At 46.2% G+C, this 25,705-nt stretch overlaps 1 protein-coding gene across 1 annotated transcript in view; it reads right to left on the reverse strand.

Annotated features, from left to right (window-relative positions):
* KCNK17 (potassium two pore domain channel subfamily K member 17) overlaps positions 1-25,705 on the reverse strand; it is a 41,898-nt gene that overhangs the window by 9,170 nt on the left and 7,023 nt on the right. Inside the window, exon 2 of the mRNA XM_074947620.1 lies at positions 8,066-8,180. Coding sequence (XP_074803721.1) covers positions 8,066-8,180 — 115 coding nt within the window. The remainder of the gene's footprint in view (positions 1-8,065; positions 8,181-25,705) is intronic.

Raw genomic sequence — 25,705 nt, forward strand, 5'->3', positions numbered from 1 at the left:
CTCCTTTGCGCCGTTGAAATTCTGTCCCAGTGTCAATCTCACCATTTTTTCAAGCTTTCTGTGTGACTTTTCGCCATGTGTCTACCTGTGCCAAGTCTGCAGCAACAGGAGCAGCAGTTAGCATGTAGATCTCAAAGTGTTTGCCAAAGGTGGAAAGTTGTGATTATCGCCTTGTATAGGAATTGGTGGGGAACAAAGGCAGTGAAGTGACTGGACCCTAGTGGCAGGCTGCTGACATGTACAATTAAGAAGATTGTACTGGATTTTTTAAACTCAGGGAAAGCTGACAGTTGTGGGGAGCACATGGTTTAGACAGACACATCCCTTAGGGGAGGATTTATTAAAGGGGATACTCTATATCCTAGTAAGGAGGAGAGGATAGAAGTTAATAAAGTACAAGTAGGAGCTGAAGAGAAACAGTCAAATGAAAGAGTCCCATTCAGTTACATCACATGAAGGCAGACAACTAAATATTGACAAATTCTATAAGTGCTTGTATACAAATGCCAGAAGTCTAAACTAAGATGGGGGAACTTGAGTGCCTGGTATTAAATGAGCGTATTGATCTAATAGGCATCACAGAAACTTGGTGGAATGATGATAATCAATGGGAAACAGTAATTCCAGGGTACAAAGCATATAGGAATGACAGAGTAGGTCACGCTGGTGGGAAGCAGCACTATATGTGAAAGAAAGCATAGAGTCAAATACAGTAAAAAGCTAAGTGAATCAAACAGTACCATAGAATATCTGTAGATAGAAATTCCATGCTTGAATAATAAGAATATAGCAGTAGGAATATATTACTGACCACCTGACCAGGATGGTGAAGGTCATTGTGAAATGCTCAGGGAGATTACAGAGGCTACCAAAACAGAAAACCTAATAATGGGGGATTTCAACTATTCTCATATTGACTAGGAACCATGCCATCTCAGGATGGGATGCAGAGATAAAGTTTCTAGACACCATTAATGACAGCTCCATGGAGCAGCTAGTCCTGGAACCACAAGGAGAGAGGCAATTCTTGATTTAGTCCTAAGTGGCCCAAGAGGTGAATATAGCTGAACTAATTGGTAATAGCTTTTAATATCCATGTGTGTGTGTGAAATACCAGAGAAACCCAACACAGTGGTAGCATTTAGCTTCAAAAAGGGAAACTGCACAAAAAGGAGGAAGCTAGTTGAATGGAAATTAAAAGGAAAAGTCACAAGATTAAAATGCCTGCAAGATTCATGGAAACTTTTTAAAAGTACCATAATAGAGGCTCAAACTATATGTATATCCCAAATTAAAAAAGATAACAAAAAACAGAGGACCAAACAAAAAAAGACACTATGGCCAGTTAGAGACAAAAAGACATCTTTTAAAAATTGGAAATCAAATCCTACTGAGGAAAATAAAAAGCAGCATAAACTCTGGTAAGTCAGTATAAAGGTATAATTAGGCAGGCCAAAAAAAGAATTTGAAGAGCAACTAGCAAAAGACAAACTTATTTGCCAAGATGGTCAGGGACGTAACCTCATATTCTGGGTGCCCCTAATCCTCTGACTGTCAGAAGCTAGGACTGGACAATAGGAGATGGATCACTTGATAAATTGCCCTGTTCTGTTCATTCCTCCTTGACCATGTGGCACCGGCCACTGTCGGAAGACAGGATACTGAGCTAGATGGACCATTGGTCTGACCCAGTATGGCCGCTCATATGGTCTTATGTTTCAGTTGACCCAAATCAGCCTTTTTTGGCCAAAATTTTTTTTTCTTTTTTTTTTGGACAAAACAAGTCCCAGCTCTAACTGGAATACTTCCGCTCATTGGGGAACTCCACTACCTGCTGGGAAGCCCGAGGAAAACAGTCACATATACACAGACAAGCACGGAAGAGCACTTACTTTTTTTTTCCCACTGCATGCATCCGATGAAGTGAGCTGTAGCTCACGAAAGCTTATGCTCTAATAAATGTGTTAGTCTCTAAGGTGCCACAAATCCTCCTCTTCTTTTTGTGGATACAGACTAACACGGCTGCTACTCTGAAACCTTACTTGGCACAGTGTTCCAGAGCTGCCAGGAATTCCATGATTCCACAGATCTGAGCTGGCCTTTAACAGTCTGTGGCGAAGCCTTAAAATGCCATCTCTGACTGTCCTCTTCCTGCAGCCCGCTTCTTATATCTGTCTTTGGGGCATTACGCTGTGTCAATGAGCACTTGGAGGGGAACAGGGGAGGACAGAAGCGATTTATTTTGATGTACATTTGCAGCTCTTCCCTGACGCCTGAGATGGGAGTGGGGAGAATGGACGAGGGGCATTTTCACTGCGTCCATCTTATGTTTAAAATGTCTCACTGAAACTCATGCATAACATCGCTTACCTTTGTGAATAGAAAGTGTAAAGGAAGCCCTGGGTCAGTGCCCCCCAACCTGAGACAGCACTGCATCCTAGGGCTCTGGGATCCAGTGGCACATGGTACCCTCACTGCATTCAGTGAATAAGAAGTGCCACAAAGGCTGACACTGACGTACCCCAAAATTCACTCTCTCCTCAAATCCCTTCACTGGCTTGGTTTGCTTCTTCGGCATCAAATTCAAGCTTCTCATCTTCACCTTCAATACACTTCCCCATTCCAAACCTGCTTGAGTGTTTGTATACAGCCCATAGGTACAAGGTCCCTGCCCTGAAGAGCTGACAGTCTATACTGATCCTGGCAAGAAAGGCCATGGCGGGAGCAGGTGTGGGTAACATGAATGAGGAGGGAGGATGCACCACACAGAACAGGTTATAGAGTTGTCTGGGGGATAAGGTTTGTTGCATTAGTCCTTTTTGTATGATCATGTATTTACTGCTATGGTTTTTAAAGGGATCTAGAGAATTATTGTTGGAGGGTTTTGAGAAAGGGAGGGGATTTGAAAGGATCTGAAGGAAATGGAGGCTCTGTGGAAGATCAAGGACATTCCAGATGTAAGGGACAGCGGTGAAAAGGCCCAGAGGTACACAAAGGGACCTAAAGGATGAGAGGAGAGGTGGAACTGGCAGAGTGCCAAAACTCCCAACCACAAGCATTCAAAAATCATGAGTCAGATGCCATAAAAATCACAAGATTGGCCTAAGAACAGGAGATTCTAAAAATGAAAAAAATTGAGGTGGTTCTTATCTCCCTTCTGGTCTTTGAGCCGGCAGGGATCAGACTTTCAAGCTTTTCTCAGCAGCTGGAAGGGCTAGAAACTTACTTTGTCTTTTTAAACAAAAGTTGAGAGTCTCACATTTTCCTGTGACTCCAGGAACTGAGACTGTAAGGAACTCACCAAATATCCTAAGAACTGATAACACTGGTGTGCAGGGTCTGAACAGGAGATTTTTGGGCAACAGGGATGAGAAGCAGAGGGTTCTGAGCTGGCAGAACTTTGCGTAGGGGGACATGGTGTTTGAAGTAGGTGGTGAAGATGATGCAGAGTCAGAGAAGGGACGTACGTGTGTGTGTGTGAGCGAGCGAAACGAACAGAGCTGTGGGTGAGGGCAGTGGCATTTTGCAGACTGGAGGGAAGCCAGGGAGCTGATGGGAAGGCCAGAAAGATCACAAGGTGGGAGACAATCAAGGCAAGGACAAGGGGATGGGTAGCAAGGGTAGAATGTGAAGAAGCTGTGGAGGAAGAAGCAGGAGGCTTTAAGCAACAGCCTGAATGTGAGGGGTAAATTCCATCCAACTTCTCCTCTCACTCTGTACCTATGATTTCTTTCATACTGCCGCCTATGCTGGAGACAACCTCTCTCTTGTCTTCCAAACCACTCCTAAACCCCTCTGCACTGATCTCCCATGACTGCATCCCAGCATGGTCCTGCATCAGAACCATCACCCTGTACATCACATTTCTCTGAGCCTGACTGCAAGTTCTTTGAGAAAGGACCTTGCCTCTTTACATGCTTTGAAGAGTCAGTCTCATTCTTAGCTATGCCCTGAGGTCTGGGACCATGCTTCCTTCCTAGTAACACCTTCTGATGTCTCCAGAACTTGCATAAACATGGACAGGGCTCTCAAACATAGGGGCTCTATGACTGTATTTTCCCCTTAGACACTATACTGCCATCTAGTGGGCATTACTAGAATAAAATGTACAGTACCAACAGGATTCACAGAATTAAATGTCAAGCACTTGATCCTGCAAATCCCCACTCGTGTGAGTAACTTTCACCGTCTTGCCATTCCCAAGCATTCAACAATCACAAAATTGACTTAAAACTCATGAAATTTTGACTGATAAGTCTCAAAATGTAAGAGGAAATGGGGAATCATGAAAACATAAAATCATCACTGATAAAATTTGCAGATGGCACAAAAATTTGGGGAAGGGTAAATAATGAAGGGGACAGGTCAGTGTTATGGAGCAATCTGTATTGCTTGGGAAACTGGGTGCAAGCAAACAATATGAATTGTAATATGGCTAAATGTAAATGTATACATCTGGGAACAAAGAATGCAAGCCATACTAACAGGATGGAGGACTCTATCCTGGGGAGCAATGACGCTGAAAAAGTTTTGGGAATGGTGAATAATCAGCTGAACATGAGGTGCCAGTATGATGCTGTGGCCAAAAGAGCTCATGAGATCCTGGGATGGATAAACAGGGGAATCTCAAGTAGGAGTAGGGAGGTTAATTTACACTGTATTGGGCACTGGTATGGGGCATTGGTATGACCACTGCTGGAATAATGTGTCCACTTCTGGTTCCCACAATTCAAGAAGGATGTTGATAAATTGGAAAGGGTTCAGAGAAGAGCCACGAGAATGATTAAAGGATTAGAAAACATGCCTTATGGTGACAGATCCAAAGAGCTCGATCGATTTAGCTTAACAAAGAAAAGGGTAAGGGGTGACTTGATTACAGTTGGCATAGAGAAAATATTTAATAATGGGCTCTTCAGTCAAGCAGAGAGAGGTGTAACATGATCCAATGGCTGGAAGTTGAAACTAGACAAATTCAGGCCGGAAATAAGGTATAAATTTTTAACACGGAAAGTAATTAGCCACTGAACCAATTTACCAAGGGTTGTGGTGGATTCTCCATCACTGGCAATTTTTTAAATCAAGACTGGATGTTCTTCTAAAAGATTGGATCTAGGAATTATTTTGGCGCAGTTCTATGGCCTGTGCTATACAGGAGGTCAGACTAGATGATCACAATGGTCCCTTCTGGCCTTGGAATCTATGGGTACCTATACTGCAATTAGAAATTGTAGAAATCATAGAATCACAGAACTGACCTCAAGAAGTCATCTAGTCCAGTCCCCTGAACTCAAGGCAGGACTAAGTATTAGACACTTCAACTGGCCCACGCCAGGTGACTCAGGCTTGCAAGGCTCTGGCTAAGGGTTCTTTAATTGCAGTGTAGATGTTTGGGCTCAGGGTGCAGCCCGAGCTCTGGGACCCTCCCACCTCACAGGTCCTAGAGTCTGGGCTCTAGCCTGAGTCCAAATGTCTACACTGCAATTAAACAGCCCCTTAGCCCGAGTCCCGTGAGCCTGCTGACATGGAACTTACTGAACCCTAAATCACAACCTGCCTTGCTTTCCTGCAATCATAGCTATGCTGGTAGCTATGCTGCCCCCCAATTATCATAATATTGGCCCCATGCAAATGTACCTTTAATAAAAGGAGAAACATTCTGACACTGCTCAGTCCAAATTCTGCATTACTAAGCCCAAAAGGTACCTGCTTAAAATACAGCAGAATTAGGACATTAAAAAAAAGTCCCCCCACCCCAAAATTATAAAACCTTCCCCGTGATTAAAAATGACCAGCAGGACACCCCGAATTTATCCTGGGGCTCCTCCACACCATCAGGCCACAGTCCCCAGCCAGGCTGTAGATGGGACATCTCTTCTGTCATTCTACTCTCATTCATAAAAGGACAATGGGTAGCAGATTTGGATTTTTAGATAGTCTCTTGAGTGGTATTTCTGTGCTTCAAACAGAATGTAATGTTACAAGGCATTAGCCTCCTAAGAGGAGCCAGTCTAAACTAACTGGTTTTGGTCAGTCATGTTAAAACAAATGTTAAAGGTTTGTTTTTTTTTAAATTGTTCGTGCATACCAAGCTCACCTCCCAACTGCTTTGGTTTCTATTTAACAGTGGTCCATCCATGTTTTGTAAGTAGAAGAACTACACTGAGGTGGTCTATCTACCTAAGGTACTAATATGCCCCCCATCGTCATAACATCTGAGCACATCACAGTCTTCAATGCATTTACCCTCACATGCCCCGGTGAGCTGGAGAAGTGCTGTCGTCTCCATTTTACAGATGGTGAGCTGAGGTAGCAAGAGCTTGAAGAACCTAGACCTCCCAAGTCCTCAGGTACCACACAAACCACTGGACAACTCTAAGCCTTGAGGAATGTGTGTGGGGTAGGGAAAAGACAGAGACAGACAGACACACACATGCAGTAGTGTGTGCAGTGCCACTGGCTTCATTGTGAAAAAAACAAAAAAGCACTCGGAAGTCTGAGTCTACCGATGGGACTACCATTATAAAAACATTCCAGCTAGCATGGTTGTACCCCTCAGCAAAGCCAGGGCATACGCCTTAACAGCACTAGAGTCTAAAACCCTGTTGACACTACAAAAAAAGACCTTGCTAGGAAATCATTTTTAAAAGACAAGTTAGTTTTGCCTGGAGCGTAGCTAAGCACAATGTGGCTAAAATGACTTTGGGGAAACAGAGTCACTCCAGTTGGCTTGGAAAGGATGTATAATGAACTATGGGAGCAGGCAAATGTGCTCTGAGCAAGTAGTTTGGTTTTAAGTCAGAGCTCAGAGCACCTAGAGTGTCCAAACTTCTCTGCTCCATTGGGATGACTGAGCACCTGTAGAATCTTCCGTCTAGATTCTAGAACGAGGCTACACCGCCATCCTGTGGTTTATTCAGACACAAGTGCATGCAGCGGTTCTCAGCTTTCTCAGATTCAAAGCACATGAAAAGAAAACCAGGGTGTCCAGGAAGAAGCCAGTAAAGTCATGTGGGTGTCTTTTCTTTTTCTCAGCTTGTAGAGAAGCTAACTATTGTATTATTACTGCTATAATTCCTGATTTCCAGGGTCAGCATTTCTGACATCAATGCATTTTCAGTACTAAGCAGAACAGTAAAAACAATTCCCCGTCTGCACGACATGTAGATAGATTTGGGTCTGAAAAATGACTCAAAGATCAAAGAGGGCTGAAAAGCTGGAAATCTAGAATGACCCCTAGTCAATTCCTTTGACATTCAGTGACTGATGCTCTAAATCCCATATCAGGGATATTAATATATTGGCAAATACACGAAGGACAAGACTTCAGAGCTACTGGCTAGACAATGGCTAGACAGGGGGCCACGGGCATTTATTAATATTATATATATGAGCGACTCCATGTAACCCCATGTGCTTTTCACTGTTACCATTCTCTTCCTTCCATTCCCTTAATTTCTGTGGAGCATCCATTTGTTGCAGCTTGCCTTAATTAGGCTGTAAATTCTCCAGGATAAAGACCATCTCTTACTAAGTATTTGTACAGCACCCAGCACAAAGGAGTCCCAGACCTCAGTGGAGCTTTTGGGCACTAACACAATATAAATAAATAATCATTGGAATGCAGAGGAAGTCACGGTAACTTTTACACACTAGCTCCAAAGTGATTCGTTAAAATCCGGCTCCAAAAAATCTCTCCCTGATTCCCTAGTCCCTCATTATTCCCCATTTCCTCATTAGTCCCACATTCACTCCACCCACAGCCCAGATACTCCACAGTATGGGGCTTAGAGATCACACTGACTTCACCAATACCAAACCAGGTGGGTCCTTGACTGCTACGCAGATCAGCAGGCCCTCCACAAAGCTCAGCTTGGGAGTCAGGCAGAAGCTCACGAGAGACAAATGGGCTTGGAATCTCCATGTAGTTTGCTTCTATTTGAATACCGGTGGCTGGGAAAGCCAGTGTCTCAAAAGGAGGGAGCAAGGTGTGTTCCTGTGATTATTCATTCCCATTCCATCCATGTTCCACCCAGGTTACCCACAACAAGCAGCAGAGATCTCCTACCGATGGTGGTTATCGCAGAGACGGAGAAGAAGAAAGAGCCAACAAAGTTCCATCTCCCCAGACTGGTAGAGTTTCCCTGGAGGGTGAGGCCGCTCTTATAGGCCTTGATGATACCCTGCAAAGAGATGGCAGTGAATACAGGTGAGACCATCAGCCCACGAGGAGGTAACTCGAGCTGTTCTTTGTGTAATTGGCTTTTGCAGTGCTGTGTGATGATAATTTAAATTATAACCCCCACTCCTCCTGCTGCTTCTCTCTTAGGAGATATCATCAGTGTGAGGTTAGGAGATCCATGGGCTGAGAAGTCAGGGAGGCTAAGGTCATCACCTGTTTATCATCTGGTAAACCCTGACAACAGGCTCTCTCTGTGCTGTAAAAGCTGGAGGAGACTATCCCCGTCCCAAAGAGCTTGCAATCTAAGGCCTGGGTTCTCCTGGTACATTGAATAGTACCTTAGCCAGGCCTATACGTATGGGCGCTACAGCGCGGTAGCTATGCTATTGTAATCCCATGCAGTAGATGCAGACTACAATGTTGGAAATGATTTTCCTGTTACTGTAGGAACTCCACCGCACTGAGTGATGGTAGCTAGGTTGACAGATATGTTTATGCATTGACCTAGCTGCATTTACAGCAGGGGTTAGGTCAGCATAGCTATGGCATAGCAGAGAGGTGGGTTTTTCACACCCCTGAGTCACCTAAGTTTATAGCGTAGACCAGGCCTAACAGAAACTATGCTGACTGTAAGCCAAGGGAACCTACAGAACAAAGGGTCTGGGGAAGGATTTTAGGGCCAGTGGCATTCCGTAAATCAGTCACAAGTTACCTAGACTGTGTGGGAGAGAGACAGGAAGATAGGACGTTCCCAGATAAGAATCCAACAAGGGTTAATCCATGTAACCCCAAAGCAAAAGCTCCTGAAAGGGGTCTGCATATTGCAGGATCCATGAAGCAATAAGTAAGCCTTTACATGTGGATGGCACATACCAGATCCCTTCCCCACACTTGGGAGGAATGCATATAGTATAAGAAAGCTCTGTATAACTGCGAGAAGGAGACATACCATATAGCAGGACCAGTCTAATAATCCAGGGCAGTCACATCAGAAACTGAGCAATGCGCCAGATGTACAGACCCTGCCCCATCACTGTTGTTAAACTGGTCATATGCACAGAGACTTGAGGCCTGATTCTGCTCTCACTTACAACAATGTAAATCTGGAGTAAATATGCTGAAGTCAGTAGAATTACATCAAGTTGGGCCCTTGATGAGTTAACTGTGCCAACACCTGCTTGCCCTTTGTCATACCAATAAAGTTACTGATGTGGAAAAATTGATCTTAAAATAGCACTATTCTTAGGACATACATAAACCACTTTACAACCTTAACTAATCCTCCTGGCACCCCTGGGAGATGAATTATTCTGCAATGCAAAGTTAAATCAAGAGCACCCTGAACCTATCGCCTCTGAGCAAAGCCGAGCAGATACCTACTAACACAAGCCCCTGCCTTGCTCAGTCACTGTGCTAGTGATAATGCTCTCATCCTTCACAATAAGGAGTCACTTTCAGCTCGAATTTGCCCCCAAATCTGGGTTTTGTAAAGATAAACTCTTTTAAACTAATAATCCATTGAGGTACTTCAGGGACCACCAGCACTGTAGGATCCAAGAACCTAACAACAGATTTAAGGAGTGGGAGGTAAGGAAGTATTAGTGTCCCATTTTACAGATAAGGAAACTGAGGCACGGAGATGGGCTATGCCTTGTCCAAGGCCACAAAGGAAATCTGCAGCAGGGCTGTGACATATAACCCGGTCTCCTGAGTCCCAATCCAGTGCCTTAACCATGAGGTCTTCCTCCCTAAGATCAACAGAAATGTTTCTGAATCCTTTTTCAAATGACAAAAAGATTCCTTTTTCTCTCCTCCCCCCGGACAAATAAACATGGCTCAGCATGATGCCATTGAACGAGCACCAAAAAGTGACATTTGGGAGAAAATAAAATCGCAAATGACCCGCACGTGACCATTGTCTGCCTAAGGAGAGAGCAACAGGAAAAAAGAAAACAAGCAGAACAGGTGGCGAACAGTAAATTCAGTGCTGAAAACTGCAGGAATGCAAATACTCTCCTGTGTTGCTTGTATGGAAGGTAAGGAATTTGATTGGCAATTTTTCACGTTTTTAGAGGGACGCCATCCCACAAAAACACAGAGAAGAGATTCTTTGAAAGGTGAAACCCTGTGTGAGGAAAGATTGCCCCTCCCCCTCTGAGAAGACAGCATTAAGCATCCATGTTCGCCCCCATGGTCTTGTTTACACTAAGACCCTACCTACAAGAGGGATAGTTTTGAAAAATTCCCCACTGTTGCTCCTGCTGGCTCAGTTCCTCTGGTGTGAGCAGCACTTGGAGCCCTAGTGTAGCGGGCTCACTCCCGCCCCGCCCTGCATTTAGCACTGTGTAGGTTAGACCAGCAACAGTGCAGGGTTCAAGTATTTTTACCACTGTATTCTGACAACACATGAGTCCTGTATGCTTACACCAGTGGTAGCAGTAATAGTGTAGATAATACACTAGCTCTGACACTGTAGACAAAGAGCAGCTCCCAAATCAATGCAGCTGCGTTTCCAAGGCACAAACGTGGCTTACAAGCAGCATGTTCAGAGGCACGTCTTCTGTTTACCCAACACTCAAGCTCGTTCAAGGCAGGTGAGTCACATTGATCACCTGTTAAGCCCTGACAACGTGCTCTGTGCTGTACAAGATGCAGGAGACAGTCCCTGGGCCTGTCCCAAAGAGCTTGCAATCTGAGGGCCACATTGTCCTCGCATATTGAGTAGTACCTTACCTATGTTTACACTACGGGCAATAAAGAGGCATAGCTATGGTGCCATAACTATGCTGCTGTAACCCTGTAGCCTAGGCTGCATCTACATCGATGGAAGGGTTTTTTCTGTCACTGTAGGAACTCCGCCTCCCTGAGCAGTAGTAGCTAGGCCAACAGAAGCATTCTTCCATCGACCTAGCTATGTCTACACCAGGGGTTAGGTTGACATAACTATAGCATTTTGCACAACCCTGCGTGCCACAGCTATGTCAACCTACATTTTAAGTGTAGATTAGTCTTTACTCTGTGAGTAGTCCCATTAATTTCAATGGACAGCTCACAGAATAAATTACTATTCAGCATGCGTAAGGTTGGTAGGCTCCTGCTTTATGTGAAGAAAAGGAGAAGACAGGGCATGGTGGGAAAGGATTAACTTTCTCTGCATCAACATTGGGATTTATCAGGCTGCAAGGGATCTAGGCTCTAATCTTTAATATGCCCTGTTATGCCTGATGTACGGCCTCTTGAACTGCGGTTAAGGAAGGTGTGGATAAGAAGCATTACTGGCAATGGTCTGACAAACTCACTACGCCCAGCACATGGCTGCCATAGTATTTATCTATAAAGAACGTTGTGTGAGATATCAAATGAAAGCCTGTGACACACTGGTCACTAAGATCATGCACAGATGATAGTTTAAAAGTTATGTGTTATATGCTGCAAGTGTATCAAGGTCTGAGTCACCAGCAGAGACAGGTTCTCTCTCAGATTGGAAGTGTTTGTCCAGCTAGCTAACTGACACATGAATTAATCATTGTAAGCCATACACAATGGGAGCCACAGCTGCATTCCAAATCAATATGAAGATGCAAAATCAACCTGGGGGTCAGCACACCGGAGAACAGGCAAGGGGGGAGAAGCGTTTTCCTTGGGGGTACACTGCAAAGGGGTGTAGTTCAAAGGTTTATTGGATAACAAGAGGAAAGCAAGAGGACTCTACTTCATCCATCATTGAGAGAACACAAAGGACGGTTTCACATGTAACCAGTTATTTTTACTATCCTTGCGCACTGTCTCCTGAAATCATAACCTTTGTTAATAAACCTTTTTGTTTTCACTATAAATAAATGACAGCACTGTGTTGTTAAAAGGGAGCTGAGAGCTGACTCAAGTAAGCTTGTGTGTGTGTGTTGTCCTCTGGGAGAACTTACCTGGTCATTTCTGTAAGTTGCTATGCCAGGGGCCAGATGCCACCAAGGGGGAGGCTGGCAGAGGGGCTCAGGGGTTGCCATTTGTCTGTCACTAGCCTGCACAGAGAGGGTGAGGTCTGCGGGGACCTGCAGGTAGGTGCTTGTCGGTGCCCTGAGGCTGTTGGTTTCAGGGAGCTGAGCTACAGAAGGCATCAGGCAAAACTGCTTCATGCTAAGCGCAGGTGGTGGTGAGATGCCTCACAGCCCTGAGTCCTAGTATCAGCCCAGCCCAGGACTCTTAAGGTGTCTGGAGGCTTTTTTTGCTCAGCTAAACTAAAAAGAAAATATATTACAACTTCTCTGCATGCTGCACACCTACTTCCTGTTCTCTGTTAAGCCTCACTTTGGTGTAAGTTCAGCTGTAGTCAAAATTGCACGACACCAAGTTTTGAAAGCAGTAAACACTCAGGGGGACAGAACCACTCTGCAAAGAGCCCTGAAGAGATGAGAGCAGAGAAGGCTGCAAGCAACAAAGGGAGATTCAACACTAATAAATGGAAAGTGCTTCACTTAGGGAGAGGAAATAAACAGCCCAGACAGGATATGACGAGAACAAGCAGCACATCAGAAAGGACAAAAATATACTGTTGTCCTTCCGTTCTGCAAACACACCATCTAAAATATCACCACTGAAGCGTGACTTTTCTCCATTCATCTCTGGGGCAGGGGAGTTTCTAACCTAAATCCACCACTCAAAAGTAAGCATTGGGCCTGCTCATGCAAGGTGCCAAGTGCTCTTGCCTCCTGGGAGTTTAGGGCACTCAGCCCCCTTGCATAAGGTGCTCAGCACCATTAAGCATAGAGCCCAGGGTTAGCCACTTCCCTGTTGTGCCTTGTTATCAGAAGCATCCAGATGACATGCCTCTTCGGTATGCCCCGTTGTACTGGTCCCAACCTGCTGTCCCATTCCTTGGATAGACCTGAAAATCCAAAACCTTTCTGCTAGAATATTTGGTTATTCAAATGGCAGGAGTTTGTGACTGCTCTTAAAACTACAGGCAAAAGTGGTATGCTTACTTTGCAGCCAATGTGTAGGATTCTTGTAGGATAGAGATCAGGATATAGGAAGTTTTCTATCCAGATGCAGCCAGAGTTCATTGTAATAAGACAATCTTTATTTAATAAGATTGATTTATTGGTATCTGCATATAAAACATAGGGACAAGGAGAACAGAAATTAGAAATAACCTCACCCAATATCCACATACACAGATATTCTACAGATTTAAGGAAAAAAGCCCGGAGCTTTGGCTAAGGATTCCTGTTGCCCTCACTTAGAACAAGCATTTATCAGATAGCTTTTTCAAGACCCGACACTTTTAAGATCGACTAATAGATATGAGTGTTCTGCCTCCAGTTATTCAGAGTCAAAGGCTGGTCCAAGAACTCAAATGGTTGACATCAGTCAGGCCCAGTCAATACCATCAAACCCTGGAGGGTAAGTTACTTGTAGAACTCTTGAAATAAATACGGAGACAAGGTGGGTGAGCTAATATCTTTTATTGAACCAACTTCCGTTGATGATAGAGACAAGCTTTTGAGCCACACAGAGAGGGATAGCTCAGTGGTTTGAGCATTGGCCTGCTAAACCCAGGGCTGTGAGTTCAATCCTTGAGGGGGCCATTTAGGGATCTGGGAAAAAATTGGGGATTGGTCCTGTTTTGAGCAGGGGGTTGGACTAGATGACCTCCTGAGGTCCCTTCCAACCCTGATATTCTATGATTCTTCTTCTTTGAAAGCTTGTCTCTCTCAGACAGAAGTTGGCCCAATACAAGATATCTCCTCACCCACCTTTTCTCTCTCATATCCTGGGCACAGACACGGCTACAACTAAACTGCATGAAATAAAGACACTCAGTCATGCAATTGCTGTGCTTGGACCTGATATTTTGAGAGCTTGGAAAGGTCACATGTGTAAGTCAAAGGATAATATCAATCAAAAGAGGAAGTACAAGGAGAAAGCAGAACCTTAGTGGTTAAACCAAAAAACAAAGTCAGATATTGTGGCGGTTCAATGACAAGACGGAACACAGCTTTTAGCAAGCAAGCAAGCTGGTCTGCTAACGGGCTTCTGCCTGTCAGCTTTCCACCTTCCCCTTTATTCCTTCTCTCCCCCCGTGCATTACATTCTCCAACAGATAAAAGGAATACACTGGCTTTGTTTAACATTCTTATTTACCAATTTCTATCTACCGCATTCCTTGCTCCTGGGCCTTGAGCCCAGTCCTGAGAGGCTTCCCACGGTTCATGTCATTTGGGCGAGATTCCAAGGTTGATGCCCTTGAGAGGAGCTGTGTGTGCACAGGTCCAGCACAACACTCCGGGTGTGCCCTTAATGTTGCCAAGCGCATGAACCTTGTATGAATCCTACCAGATATAGATTCTGCTCCCGTCTCTCCTGAGCGACTTGCCGTGTGACCCCAGGGAAGCCATTTGACTTCTCTGCGCCTCATGTTCCCCACCAGTAGCAGCGGGATAAGAACCTTTCCCTAGCTCCTAGGGAAGCGTTAATGTCTGTAAGTCGCTCTAAGCTCCTCAGACAGACAGCTCTGTAGAAGTGCAAAGTGATTATGGTAAGATTCATCCATCCATCCAAGTGGGATCTTTTGGATTTCCATACCCTGACGTATCAAAATGTAACTTTATTTAGAAGCTGGCTTTCTCCTCACCATTTAGCCTCATCTGTTTCTGCGTGGCACCATCTGCGATGCAAACCCCACTTTTACATACTCTTACGAAACCTACCATGACGTCCCAATCCGGTTTTCTCAGATGAGGAAGGTGCAGGCCTGGCTTTCACAGTCAAATTGCTTTATCTAAAAGCAGCTTTCTGTCCCGTTGCCTTCCTGGCCTCACAAACACCACATTGCCCAGCAGCACAGGCCATGCCCTGTGAGGTGAGTGACCCTGGGAAGGACCTGCATCCATGTCACTCAGCCCTGCAGCCAGAAATTTGCAAAGGGAACTGGTGCCCTTGGCAGCAGTGGCGCTCCATGCAGTCGGCTCATCAAAGCCAGCAGTACTTCAAATCTTTATTTCCCGATACCAGTCACTGCCCAATCTTGTGCCTCCTTCCACACATCACGGTCCACAGCATCACCTCCTTTAACTCCAGCCCACTGGCAGCTCATGGAGGGGTGGTAGTGTTCCTTAGTGCTCGCTCACTTAAAGAATACTTGGAGGGTACAGCCCCCATTTCTCTTCCCAATCAACACTAATGAGCACAGCCCCTGTTGTCTCTTACTGCTTAAGCTTCCAAACAAAGCAGCATTCTGGCCTCCTGTCCCAGCACAGCCACCTTCACTGCTCCAGTCTGACTTTCAGCCTGTCACACTTCTTAGAGTACCTCTACACTGCAGAGGGTACCTGGATCCAGGAGCCCAGGCAAGCGTACCTGAGCTTGCCAAGCCACTTGTGAGGGTCCATATTGCAGAGCCACATACAATCCATACCTGTGTGTAGCTGTATCCACACTGGCACTGTAGTTACCTGGGTTTGGTGCTGGGATTTTGAGGGGGGCGGATGGGGAAGTATCCCAGAGCTCCTTAATTTGAATCTCTTAAGAAATTGTTTTGATGTAGTGTGTTAGAGCAGAATGTCTCTATCCTTCCCAGTCCCCCACGTGGAAGTGTTCTTAGCCTGCCCACACATTGAGCGGAGGCACTTCCAGCTCTGCACGTGTTTCACTTCCGTGCCCTCCAGCCAGTGCCACACCAGGGGTCCAGCACAGGTGGATGAGCTGTTCCTGCTTGGTGCTGAATTGTTATCACAGCAGGATAAAAGTAGAGGGTATGGGAGATGGTGGAAGGCATTTCCACAGCTGTTTCTGACCCTCAGAAAGCGGTAGTGGATCTTGAAGCTCGAACATGCTGGATGCTGACATAGCAGAGCAGAGACACATGCTGCAGCAGCTGCTGGGTATTTCCCATATGCAGACCAGCACTTCTGGTGTAGGACAACTAGAACAGAGTGGTGGGATCACATCATCATGCAGTTCTGGGGGGACCATCAGAAGCTGCAGAACTCCTGCATGAGGAAGGCCACCTTCACAGAGTCGTGTGAGGTGCTTGCCCTGATCCTACAGTGCTGGGACACACAGCTGAGGGAGTCCAGAACAAGACTGCTATAGCCATCTAGACGCTGGCTACCCCAGGTTGCAACAGGTTGGCGACTCCTCGTTTGGGGTTGACAAGTCAACTGTTGGCGATGAGGTTTCTGAGGCGGTTTCTGAGGCGGTTTTTGCTGTAGCTTCCCCACACGTGATGGACCCTGCTTAGACATCTGAAACAGCAGCTGGCGCTGAGAGAATGGGGTTCACACGCTGCACTGCACCTCCAATGGCACTCACGTGCCCATAGTTTGCTCTCCACAAGGAGCACATGAAGGTGTCAACTGCAAAGGCTACCGCTCAAGTGTTGTGCTGGGGTGGCAAAGGCAAGTTCATGAACACCAGTGTGGGATTCACTCGCAAGGCGCATGATGCCAGAGCGCTGAGGAGATCTGGCTTTTACCCACTTAGACAAGCAGGGACTTTATTCCCACTAAATAACATGGTTAACAACATGGGTGTCTGTGCCCACTGTTATTTTAGGAGACCCCACTGAGCATCTACTGCCCTGATATTTGAGCACTCAGCAGAACATTTCATTACACACATAATGATTGTGGGATAGTGGTAGACTGTGCATGTGACCAATGGAAGGCAAGATGGCTCTGCATACAGAACTGTCTGGATGCCAGTGTGGGCAATGCCACCCGTATGATCGAGACATGCTGTGCCCTGACCCATGCCTGCGAGGACAAGGGCGAAAATCTTGGCCAAGAGAGAGCTCAAGCCACTGCTAGTTTGCAGGCCTGGTACAAGCAGCCACAAAGTGCATGTGGGCCTGGGTGCAGGTGAGCAAGGGAAATAAGGGTTGCCTTGGGTGCCCACACCCTAGCACCACAGGTGACAGGCATGGGGGAATGGGATATTGTGTACTGCTGTGGTACACACATCCGTTTGTTTGATATTGGCTTTCTGTGATTATAAGGGTGTTGGGTACTTTATTAATACCTTTGGATACAACTTCCTGACTCTTCCTTCTTTCCCAAGCACTCACATACCAACGTACTGTACAACCAAAAGAAAAAGTATTAAAATAAATACTGATTTGAAAAGCAATGCAGGCATCGCAGCTACCTGGAAACAAACAACAGTGAAAATAAAAACAGTGCAAGAGTATGCAAACCTGTGCCATTAAATAAAGTGCAAGCACTGCAGTCTCACTAGTAATGGAACTGGGTGTCAGAGGTGTGTATCTGTTCTCCCTCTCCCCGGTTGTACAGGCATAGAGTGAACAGGGAACATCTGCGCATACCAGGTCATGGAGTGGTTCATAATCTATCCAACTCTTGAATTGCCCAATGGCTGTACTGGCTACAGGATGTGGTAGCATGGAGGAGGGTCTGCTCATGTTGTTGCTGGTGCTGGAGTTGGTGCAGGAACTGGGTGCTGCAGGCTAGTAGCCACTAGGGTGAGCAGCTGCTCAAACTTCTCCTTCTGCTGTGCTCGGACGTGCTCCATCATCCTCCAGTCATGCCAGAGGTAGTATGCAGACATTCTCTCCTCCTCCTCTGCTTTCTGCCTCTTCCTTTCCATATCCTGCTCTTCTTTCCCTCTCCGATTGGCCTGGTGTGTGATCCATATCCAAAGTCATGATGCATTTCATAGAATCATAGAAATGAAAGGCTGAAGGGACCTCAAGAGTCCAGCCCCCTGCACCCTGGCAGGAACAAGTATACCCAGACCATCCATGTAGTGGGTCACCCCAGAGCCTTTTCCTTCTCCCAAGCTGGTTCAGGGTCCTCTCCCCAAGAGGCTTGGGTGGCTGCCTCAGTTCAGCAGAGGTGGAAGGTCCTGCCAAGGAAAGGAAAGAAGATATTTTTTGTACATGGAAAGGAAGAGGAGAATTCCCCCGTTTTTGTTCTGTGTCATGGCAAGACAACAGTTTGATACTTTTATCTACTTGGAATGACCTTATTTCACCACTACACCTCAGCCAGTTCAGAAGTTCCTGCAAGCCAGGTTACCAACCCACATACACACTATGGTAAGAATTCCAGATTTAATGCATTAAAAAGAATAGGATTTTTTTTGGACCTGGGATGTATGTCTGTGGGGCGTGACTAGGGACCTGCTACAACTATTGCTTTTAACATTATTCCAGGCCAAGGAATCCTTAGAGGATGTTAATCAGCTGGAGTTCCCTGAATAGGAGAGAGAGCAACTTCTCCAGGCTAATGGAGGAATTCTCTCTATCTCCGCAAAGAAAATTTTACATTATCTGCTGAATGAAAAGGAGTGAAGAGGGTTTATAAGCTACCAAGACAGATGTTGGAAGTTTGTCCTACCTGGGAATCTCACTGACCGTCTTGAGTTTATCCTATATGAAAAATTCTCAAGCATCACCAGCCAGGAGCAGGGGGAAATTCAGGTGAACATTAGAAGGATGGTGAATCAGGATGCAGAGGCCTGTTAACAGCAGAACTGTTCCCCTGACTCTGGCCTGGAAAGTGTGCTACAAATGGGAGCACCGGAAGGCTAAGTACTGTTGCACCAAGGAACTTTTTCAACTTAATACAGCCACTGGGATTTATAATCCAGGATGTCTGGGCCAACGCTGCAATGCTGGTATCGCTATAATTCTACAATATGCTACTTGTGTGACAGAATTACGAAGAGCTGTATATGCTGACATATGCACTTCTGCTTGCTAAACCTGTAATCCCATCTTTTGATATATATTTTAAATAATCAGCGTAAATTTAGTAAGAATGACTCACTAGTTGCATGTTTAATTGTTTCCCCCCTACTTGGACTCCATCTTGGATCACACGTGGTGGTTGGGGGCTTAGGGTGGAGGAAGGGGGCCAGGACAATGGCATGGCTTTTGCCCTAAGCTGAAGCTAAGGCCAGCCTCTAGCACATAATATCCTTCATAGCAATAATTTTATTGGCCATCAGCCAGAAATCCCTCCCACTCAGGGTGCAATTTCCCCACATAAAAATGACAAAGATGGCGGCGACGGCCACTTACCCAGCTGTGGCTCCGGCTCCCAGTCTAATGCCACTTCCTCTCCAGGCTGTTCCTTGGGACAGTCCCCAAACAGGTCTTCGGAATATGGTCCCAAGACATCCCACATCCGTATGGCCTACTCCGGAGCTGTTCCAGCACCATGGTCTGTTCCTGCTCTTCCACCTCCTCTGCCACTGGGGCCTTCTCCAGTGTTATCCCGGTCCTCTCTGCCTCCAGTATAAAAATCATGCCAGCCCCGCTCAAAAGCCTGTCCGGCACAACTGGGGCTCTGTACACCAGGTGAGGGCGAGCACCTGGTCCAAATCCTTGTAGCAGACAGAGTTGCCAGAACCTTTGTATTGCAGGTAGGCACTCTTTAGGATTTTAATGCACTTCCAACACTGGGCAGCCATATGCTTGATCCCCACCTCCCCCAGCCTCTTCAGGATGTTATCATAACAGTACGGATTTCGGGTGCATCTCCCCAAATCATGTTCTTTTCTGCACTCATACCAGAGGTTAACCTGAAACCTGGTGGGGTCCTCTGTCCAGCGAGCACATGCTGGGATGGCATCTTATAGGGTTGTCTGGCTGAGGTGAGCTGTGTATTGCAGAAACAGAGCAGGCTGCGTGGAATGAAGAGTTAAACACTGACCAGGTGGATATAAACCAGGTAGCGTCTGGTGCACCGGAGGCAAGTGGGAAGTGAGTTGGTAGAAGGGCTGGGGAACCATGGTATGACACAGGAGGACGGTCAAAAGCTGAGTTCCACTACCCAGGTGTTAGATACATCCACACTGCAAAGTGGGAAAGTCAGAGCCCACCTTAAAGTGAAACCTGGGCTATAACCTATACCTGCAGCAGGGCAAGCAAGCCTGGCTTCAAAGCATATATAAACCTGAGCATAAGGGTTTTGTGTGAGGAAGGCTGAGGTCCATTGGACTAAAAACTTGGAGGCAGCCCGGGATAAGCCTGCAGTGTAGAAATATCCCTAGACTGCCCTTCCACAGAGGATTAATGACTTGGTCTTCATCCAGCCTTTGAGGCTGAGCCCAGGTCTATACTACAAACTTTTGCCAGCCAAGCTATGCTGGTCAGGGATGTGATGAGTATGATCCCTGACAACATAGCTGTGCTAGCAAAAGCCCCTAGTGTAGACACAGCTATACCGGCAAAAAGGTCCTTTTGCTAACAGAGCTGATTTCGTTTGGGGAACTGGTCAAAGCTGTGCCAGCAAAAGAGCTCTGTAGAAGCTGCATCTCCATTTCGGGGGTTTGCCGATGTAGCTATGCTGGCAAACCCTTTCTAGCGTAGACAAAGCCCTAGTGTAGACCTGGACTATGGAGCACGATTTCTCCATGAGATTTCCAAGTAAGAAGCTGGTGTCTCCAGTGCTCTCTTCTTTCCTTTCTGGTGGTTGCTGTACAACCCCCGCCACACACACACACACACACACACACACACACTCCTTCAGCTATGGAGGTCTTCTAGGTTCCAACCCTGATCGCGCCCCTTGTCTTCATCTCTCTTCTCTCTTTCGGCACCTCTACACTGCACAAATCCTATTGTGGTGTGTAGAGTACATGCACTATATGTCCCACAGCATGGGTAGAAATAGGAGTGTAGACAGTGAGGCACGGCTTAGGTAAGGAGAGTAAAGACATGTCAGAACCCCGGGGGTATGTGCCCTACATGGCTCTCTGCAGGCCCAAGCAGTGCATCCCCCATCTGCACTGCTGTTTTTAGCAGCATAGTGTCCTGCTGCTTCCCTGCTGTCAGAGCCTTTCCCCATCCCAGGGAAAGACTACAGCTGTGGAGAAAGGCTCTGGGGGCAGCAAAAGGCTCCAGCAGCGTCCCGCTGCAGGGAAAGACTCTGGCAGCAGGGAAAGGCTTTGGCGGTGGATGCGGAGAGGCAATGGGGAAAGACTCTGGTGGAGGGGGCAACAGGGGACATTGCTCTCCCTGCTGCCTTCCCCCCGTCAGAGCCTGTCACTGACATGTACAGCACAGAGTGGATGCAGCTTGCTTTTCATGGCTGTGTGTGGCTACACATACCCTACACACTGCCACCAGCGGTGAGCAATGTAGACGTAGCCTATGTATTTCTTAGTGCTAACTTCAGCCTAGGTTATCATTTCTGAGCACACAGCAACAGCCAATTCTACAGCTCCCTCCACTTACCCCTTAGGCTCTCTTGTCATTTGTGTGCGCCTCAACCATCAGTTTCCAGCTTCACTACAACTTCCTATTGCTGAGAGCTACAAAGAGTCTTTACACGGCATCTTGGATTCTGTTTTCCCTCTCTCTGAGCCCTTAAGTTCGCTCCCGAAGCCAGAATTACTTAGTTGTCACCTAGGGCTCTTCATCTGTAGACCTCAAAATGCGATACAAAGGAGAGTTTGTATAATGATCTCCCTGTTTAATAAATTCATAGAGTTTAAGGCAAGAAGTTGGATCATCTAGTCTGACCTCCTGTGCATCAGAGGCACAGAATTTCACCCAGTTACCCCAGCAGCGAGCCCAGTAACTTGTGTTTGACTAAAGGCATCCAGAAAGCAAGACCAGAGTGTGTGCATGCGTATGAGATGCTGCCTTCCTTAGAAGCATGACATTATCAGGCACCTAAGCTTCTACTTCCCTCTTTAACAGTAGCAGGAAGGGACAAAGCACTTTGTATAAACAACTGATAATCGGAGTAGTCTCTTCTTCATTCAAATCCACCTTTTCTCTAGTCCTGGGGAGAAATGGGGGAATGAGGGACAGAGATTCTCACTAACTTCCGCTGAGGAACCTAAATACCTTTGAGGATTGGGCAAAAATGACTTTCCCGAGGTCACACAGCCAGTCACTGGAAGAACCAGGAGTAGGTCTCCTAACTCCCATGCCAGTACCCTTTCCATTGGACTACACCTTAGCCGTCCTTCGGCCACATTTCCAGAAAAGGACAATCATCCGCGTGCACATGTTGGGAGATGGAAGTACTGTGGAAGCTGACATGTAACGTCCCTCGATAAACCCAAACACGGGTCAGTTTTAGTATCCTGTGCTTTCTGATCGTGGCATTTTAGCCAGTGCTATTTCAACATGAAGTGTTGCTTCTCCCTGTAAAACTGAGTGTGTCTCAGCGAGGTCCTCAGGAAAGGCAAAAAGAATGAGTATAAGGACTGGATTGGAGAGGGGGAATCTCACCTCCCAGTTTGGTTGGTTGGCTTTCACACCTTCACATGAAATCAGCTTGTCCAGGAAACCGAGACTATGGTGACTGTTTACCTGGTCTCAGAAATTCCCATTCTTTCCCCAATTATCAGTGTGGGAGAGGCATTTCAAAGGCACAGGACCTCTGATAAGGGATTAATTAAACTTTAAATGAGTTTCTCTCTGCTATATACTGGAAATTCTTAAGATTAATATGTACAACTGCACATTTCTTACAGATAACAGGAGCAATCAGACGACATTGATAAGGTTCACGCTACTCTCACATTAGGAAGACAAAGGTTAATTAGCTTCAAAACAAAAATAGCTCTGTAGGTCACCCCACTGTTATTTATTGGCACACAGCCCCAGTTCTTGGCTGGAGGAGGCCCTGTATTTGAATTCTGACTAAAGCAGAGAAGATGTGGGATGGATTAGAAATTGAGTAGGAGACAGCTGCTGCCTCAAATTAGTACCACTGAAGAAACCAAGACCTGATTAATTGACTTTCCTAGTAGCTTCCTTCCCATGCCTGAAATAGCGTACATTAGGTCTAGTCTACACTAGAAAATGTTTGCCAGTGTGGCAATACGGATGTAGCTATGGCAGCAAACCCTCCTAGTGGCGCTGGTCATACTGGGGGGAAAAAACGTGATTTTGCAGGTATAGTTTAAACCAGTTCCCTGAACAAAAAAGCATTGTTATGCCAGTAGAACTGTTTCTACAAAAGGGCTTTTGACCAGACCTTGGTGCACTTGCCAGAGTCTCTGTCTCATGGGCAGGCCCATCCACCAGATCTACATATCAGCTCAGCAACTGCCCAGCTACCACTCCTGTGCTCATGGCTAGCTCCGCAGATGAAGCATGACACACACCACGGGATGCTGTCGTGGTCTCCTCAATCCTCCTCCTAGCAGTGAGAGCCAGTGGGCCAGAGCAGCGAACCAGGCCCAGGCCAGCACTGTAGACCAGAACAGAGCCACCACTGCCTGGGCTCACAGTCTAACCCCTGTTCCCAGCCCAGCAGGACAGGCGCAGAGCCACACTGCCTGGGATCAGTGTGGGGTGGGCTCGCTCTCATTCCTGCCCCCACCAGACCTCCTCTCTGCACCAGGCAGGGGTAGAGCCAGGCCCAGCTGCAACAAACAACATTTTCACCTTCCACCAATGCAGTTTGTGCTGGTACTGCAGACAGAGCTTACACAGCCTGGAAAACCATGCAGCCCCCTGACTCCAGGGCCATCTGCTCTGGCCAGTGGAACTGTTCCTAGGTCTGATAGGTGGGAGTAACCCCAGAGTGCCTGTGCCTGAACAGAGCTGAATAAGCCCTGCTGTAAGGAACAGCATTTATTTATTTTTCAGAACAGATCAGTCGGGTCGGAGCTGATGACTTTTGTGGCGTCAGTGTGAAAACAGGAAGGGAGAGAAGTTTTCTTCCAGTTTTACTTTCTGAGAGTGCGATGCGGAGTTGCCACCAACCACCTGTGAGAGGGAACTATGTCCTTCACAGCTGCTTAAAGACAATATAGAGATGGTAGGCCAGATTTTCACATGGATTAATGCCTTTTTCCAGGGTGTTCGGGGAAGCCACACCTAAACAAGGCCCTTGCTCAATAAACCATCTTGGGACATTAATTCCCATCCTGTCTCTGACCTGCCTTTTGTTGGACAAGTCCTTGAGAAAGTGGTGATGAGCCAGCCTCTGCTTGCTACACTGATTTATTTAATCCCCATAGTTGGATTCAGATCCGAGTCCAGAACCGAGGCTGCAATATCATCTGTGGTGGCTGATCTTGTAGTTAGACGTCAGCATAAGCGGTTTCCATGCTTACTCAGTTAGAGTAATCAGCAGCTTTTAATACCACTGACCACAAGGTACAACGGAACTCATGCGTGGGATCTTATGGGCAAGAAGGAGTAGCCCACAGTGAGTCTGCTCCTTCTTTTCAGAAAGGTCCCACAAGGCTGTGCTAGGCAATTGCTTGTCCTCCCTGAGGGACTTCATAGGTAGGTTCCCACACATTTTTACTTCACCATATCTTCTCTTAAAGGTACACAGGAGGCCACCAGAGCAGAATTCCAGGTACGCTAGGCTGCATTCTCATTAATGTATAAATAATCCTCACTACTAATGAGCTTTTTAAAGAACAGCTTCATTACTCTCCCAGTGGCAGATCAAGATAGGGATCTGGATGAAAGTGAATTGGCTGTAGCTCAGCCCAGAGAAGAAAGGGATGCTTGTTACTAAGAAGGAAGCATTGGAGGAATGGGCAGAGGTGGTGCTTGCACCAGCTACTGTGAGTCTATGACTGCCTTTTCCAAACTCCTTTTCATAGATCCGCAGTGCTCCAGTCTGGTGAGATTCAAGGAACAAGGCAAGATGTATTTATTTTATTTATGTCTTCTTTGATTTTCTCCTTCTCTATCATGGTTTGTGCAATTAACATGCTTCAAATAACACAGCCCTGCAGCAATGCTAGGGACTGGGCAGGCCAATCCAATAAATACAGAAAACAGCTGCAGTAAGGTATTAGGGCTTCATTGTATGACATGAGAGGGGTGGGGGAGCAAAGAGATGGGGGAGGGGGAGAAAAAGGAATCATCCTAGTGACCCCACTAGGAAATCATACATTTACATTGGAGCAAGGCTCCAAACAAGGAAGCTCCAGGCGCCATGGCTGGGATACCGATTCATAGATTCCAAGGCCAGAAAGGACCATTGTGATCATCTAGTCTGACCTCCTGTATAGCACAGGCCATAGAACTGCGCCAAAATAATTCCTAGATCCTATCTTTCAGAAAAACATCCATTTTGATTTTAAAAATTGCCAGTGCCACCACAATCCTTGGTAAATTGGTCCAATGGTTAATTACTCTGAGTGTTAAAAATGTACACCTTATTTCCAGTCTGAATTTGTCTAGCTTCAACTTCCAGCCATTAGATCACATTATACCTTTCTCTGATAGACTGAAGAGCCCATTATTAAATATTTGTTCCCCAGGTAGGTACTTATAGACTGCAATCAAGTCACCCTTTAACCTTTTTGTTAAGCTAAATGGATTGAGCACCTTCAGTCTATCACTGAATGGTTTCTAATTGTTTAATCATTCTTGCGGTTCTTCTCTGAACCTCTCCAATTTATCAACATCCTTCTTGTATTGTGGACACTAGAATTGGACACAGCATTCCAGCAGTGGTCACACCAGTGCCAAATACAGACGTAAAATAACCTCTCTGCTCCTACTTAAGATTCCACTGTTTATGCACCCAAAGATCACATTAATTCTTTTGACCCCAGCGTCACAATGGG

The sequence above is a fragment of the Natator depressus genome, chromosome 3, assembly GCF_965152275.1.
Source record: "Natator depressus isolate rNatDep1 chromosome 3, rNatDep2.hap1, whole genome shotgun sequence".
Lineage (NCBI taxonomy): Eukaryota > Metazoa > Chordata > Testudines > Cheloniidae > Natator > Natator depressus.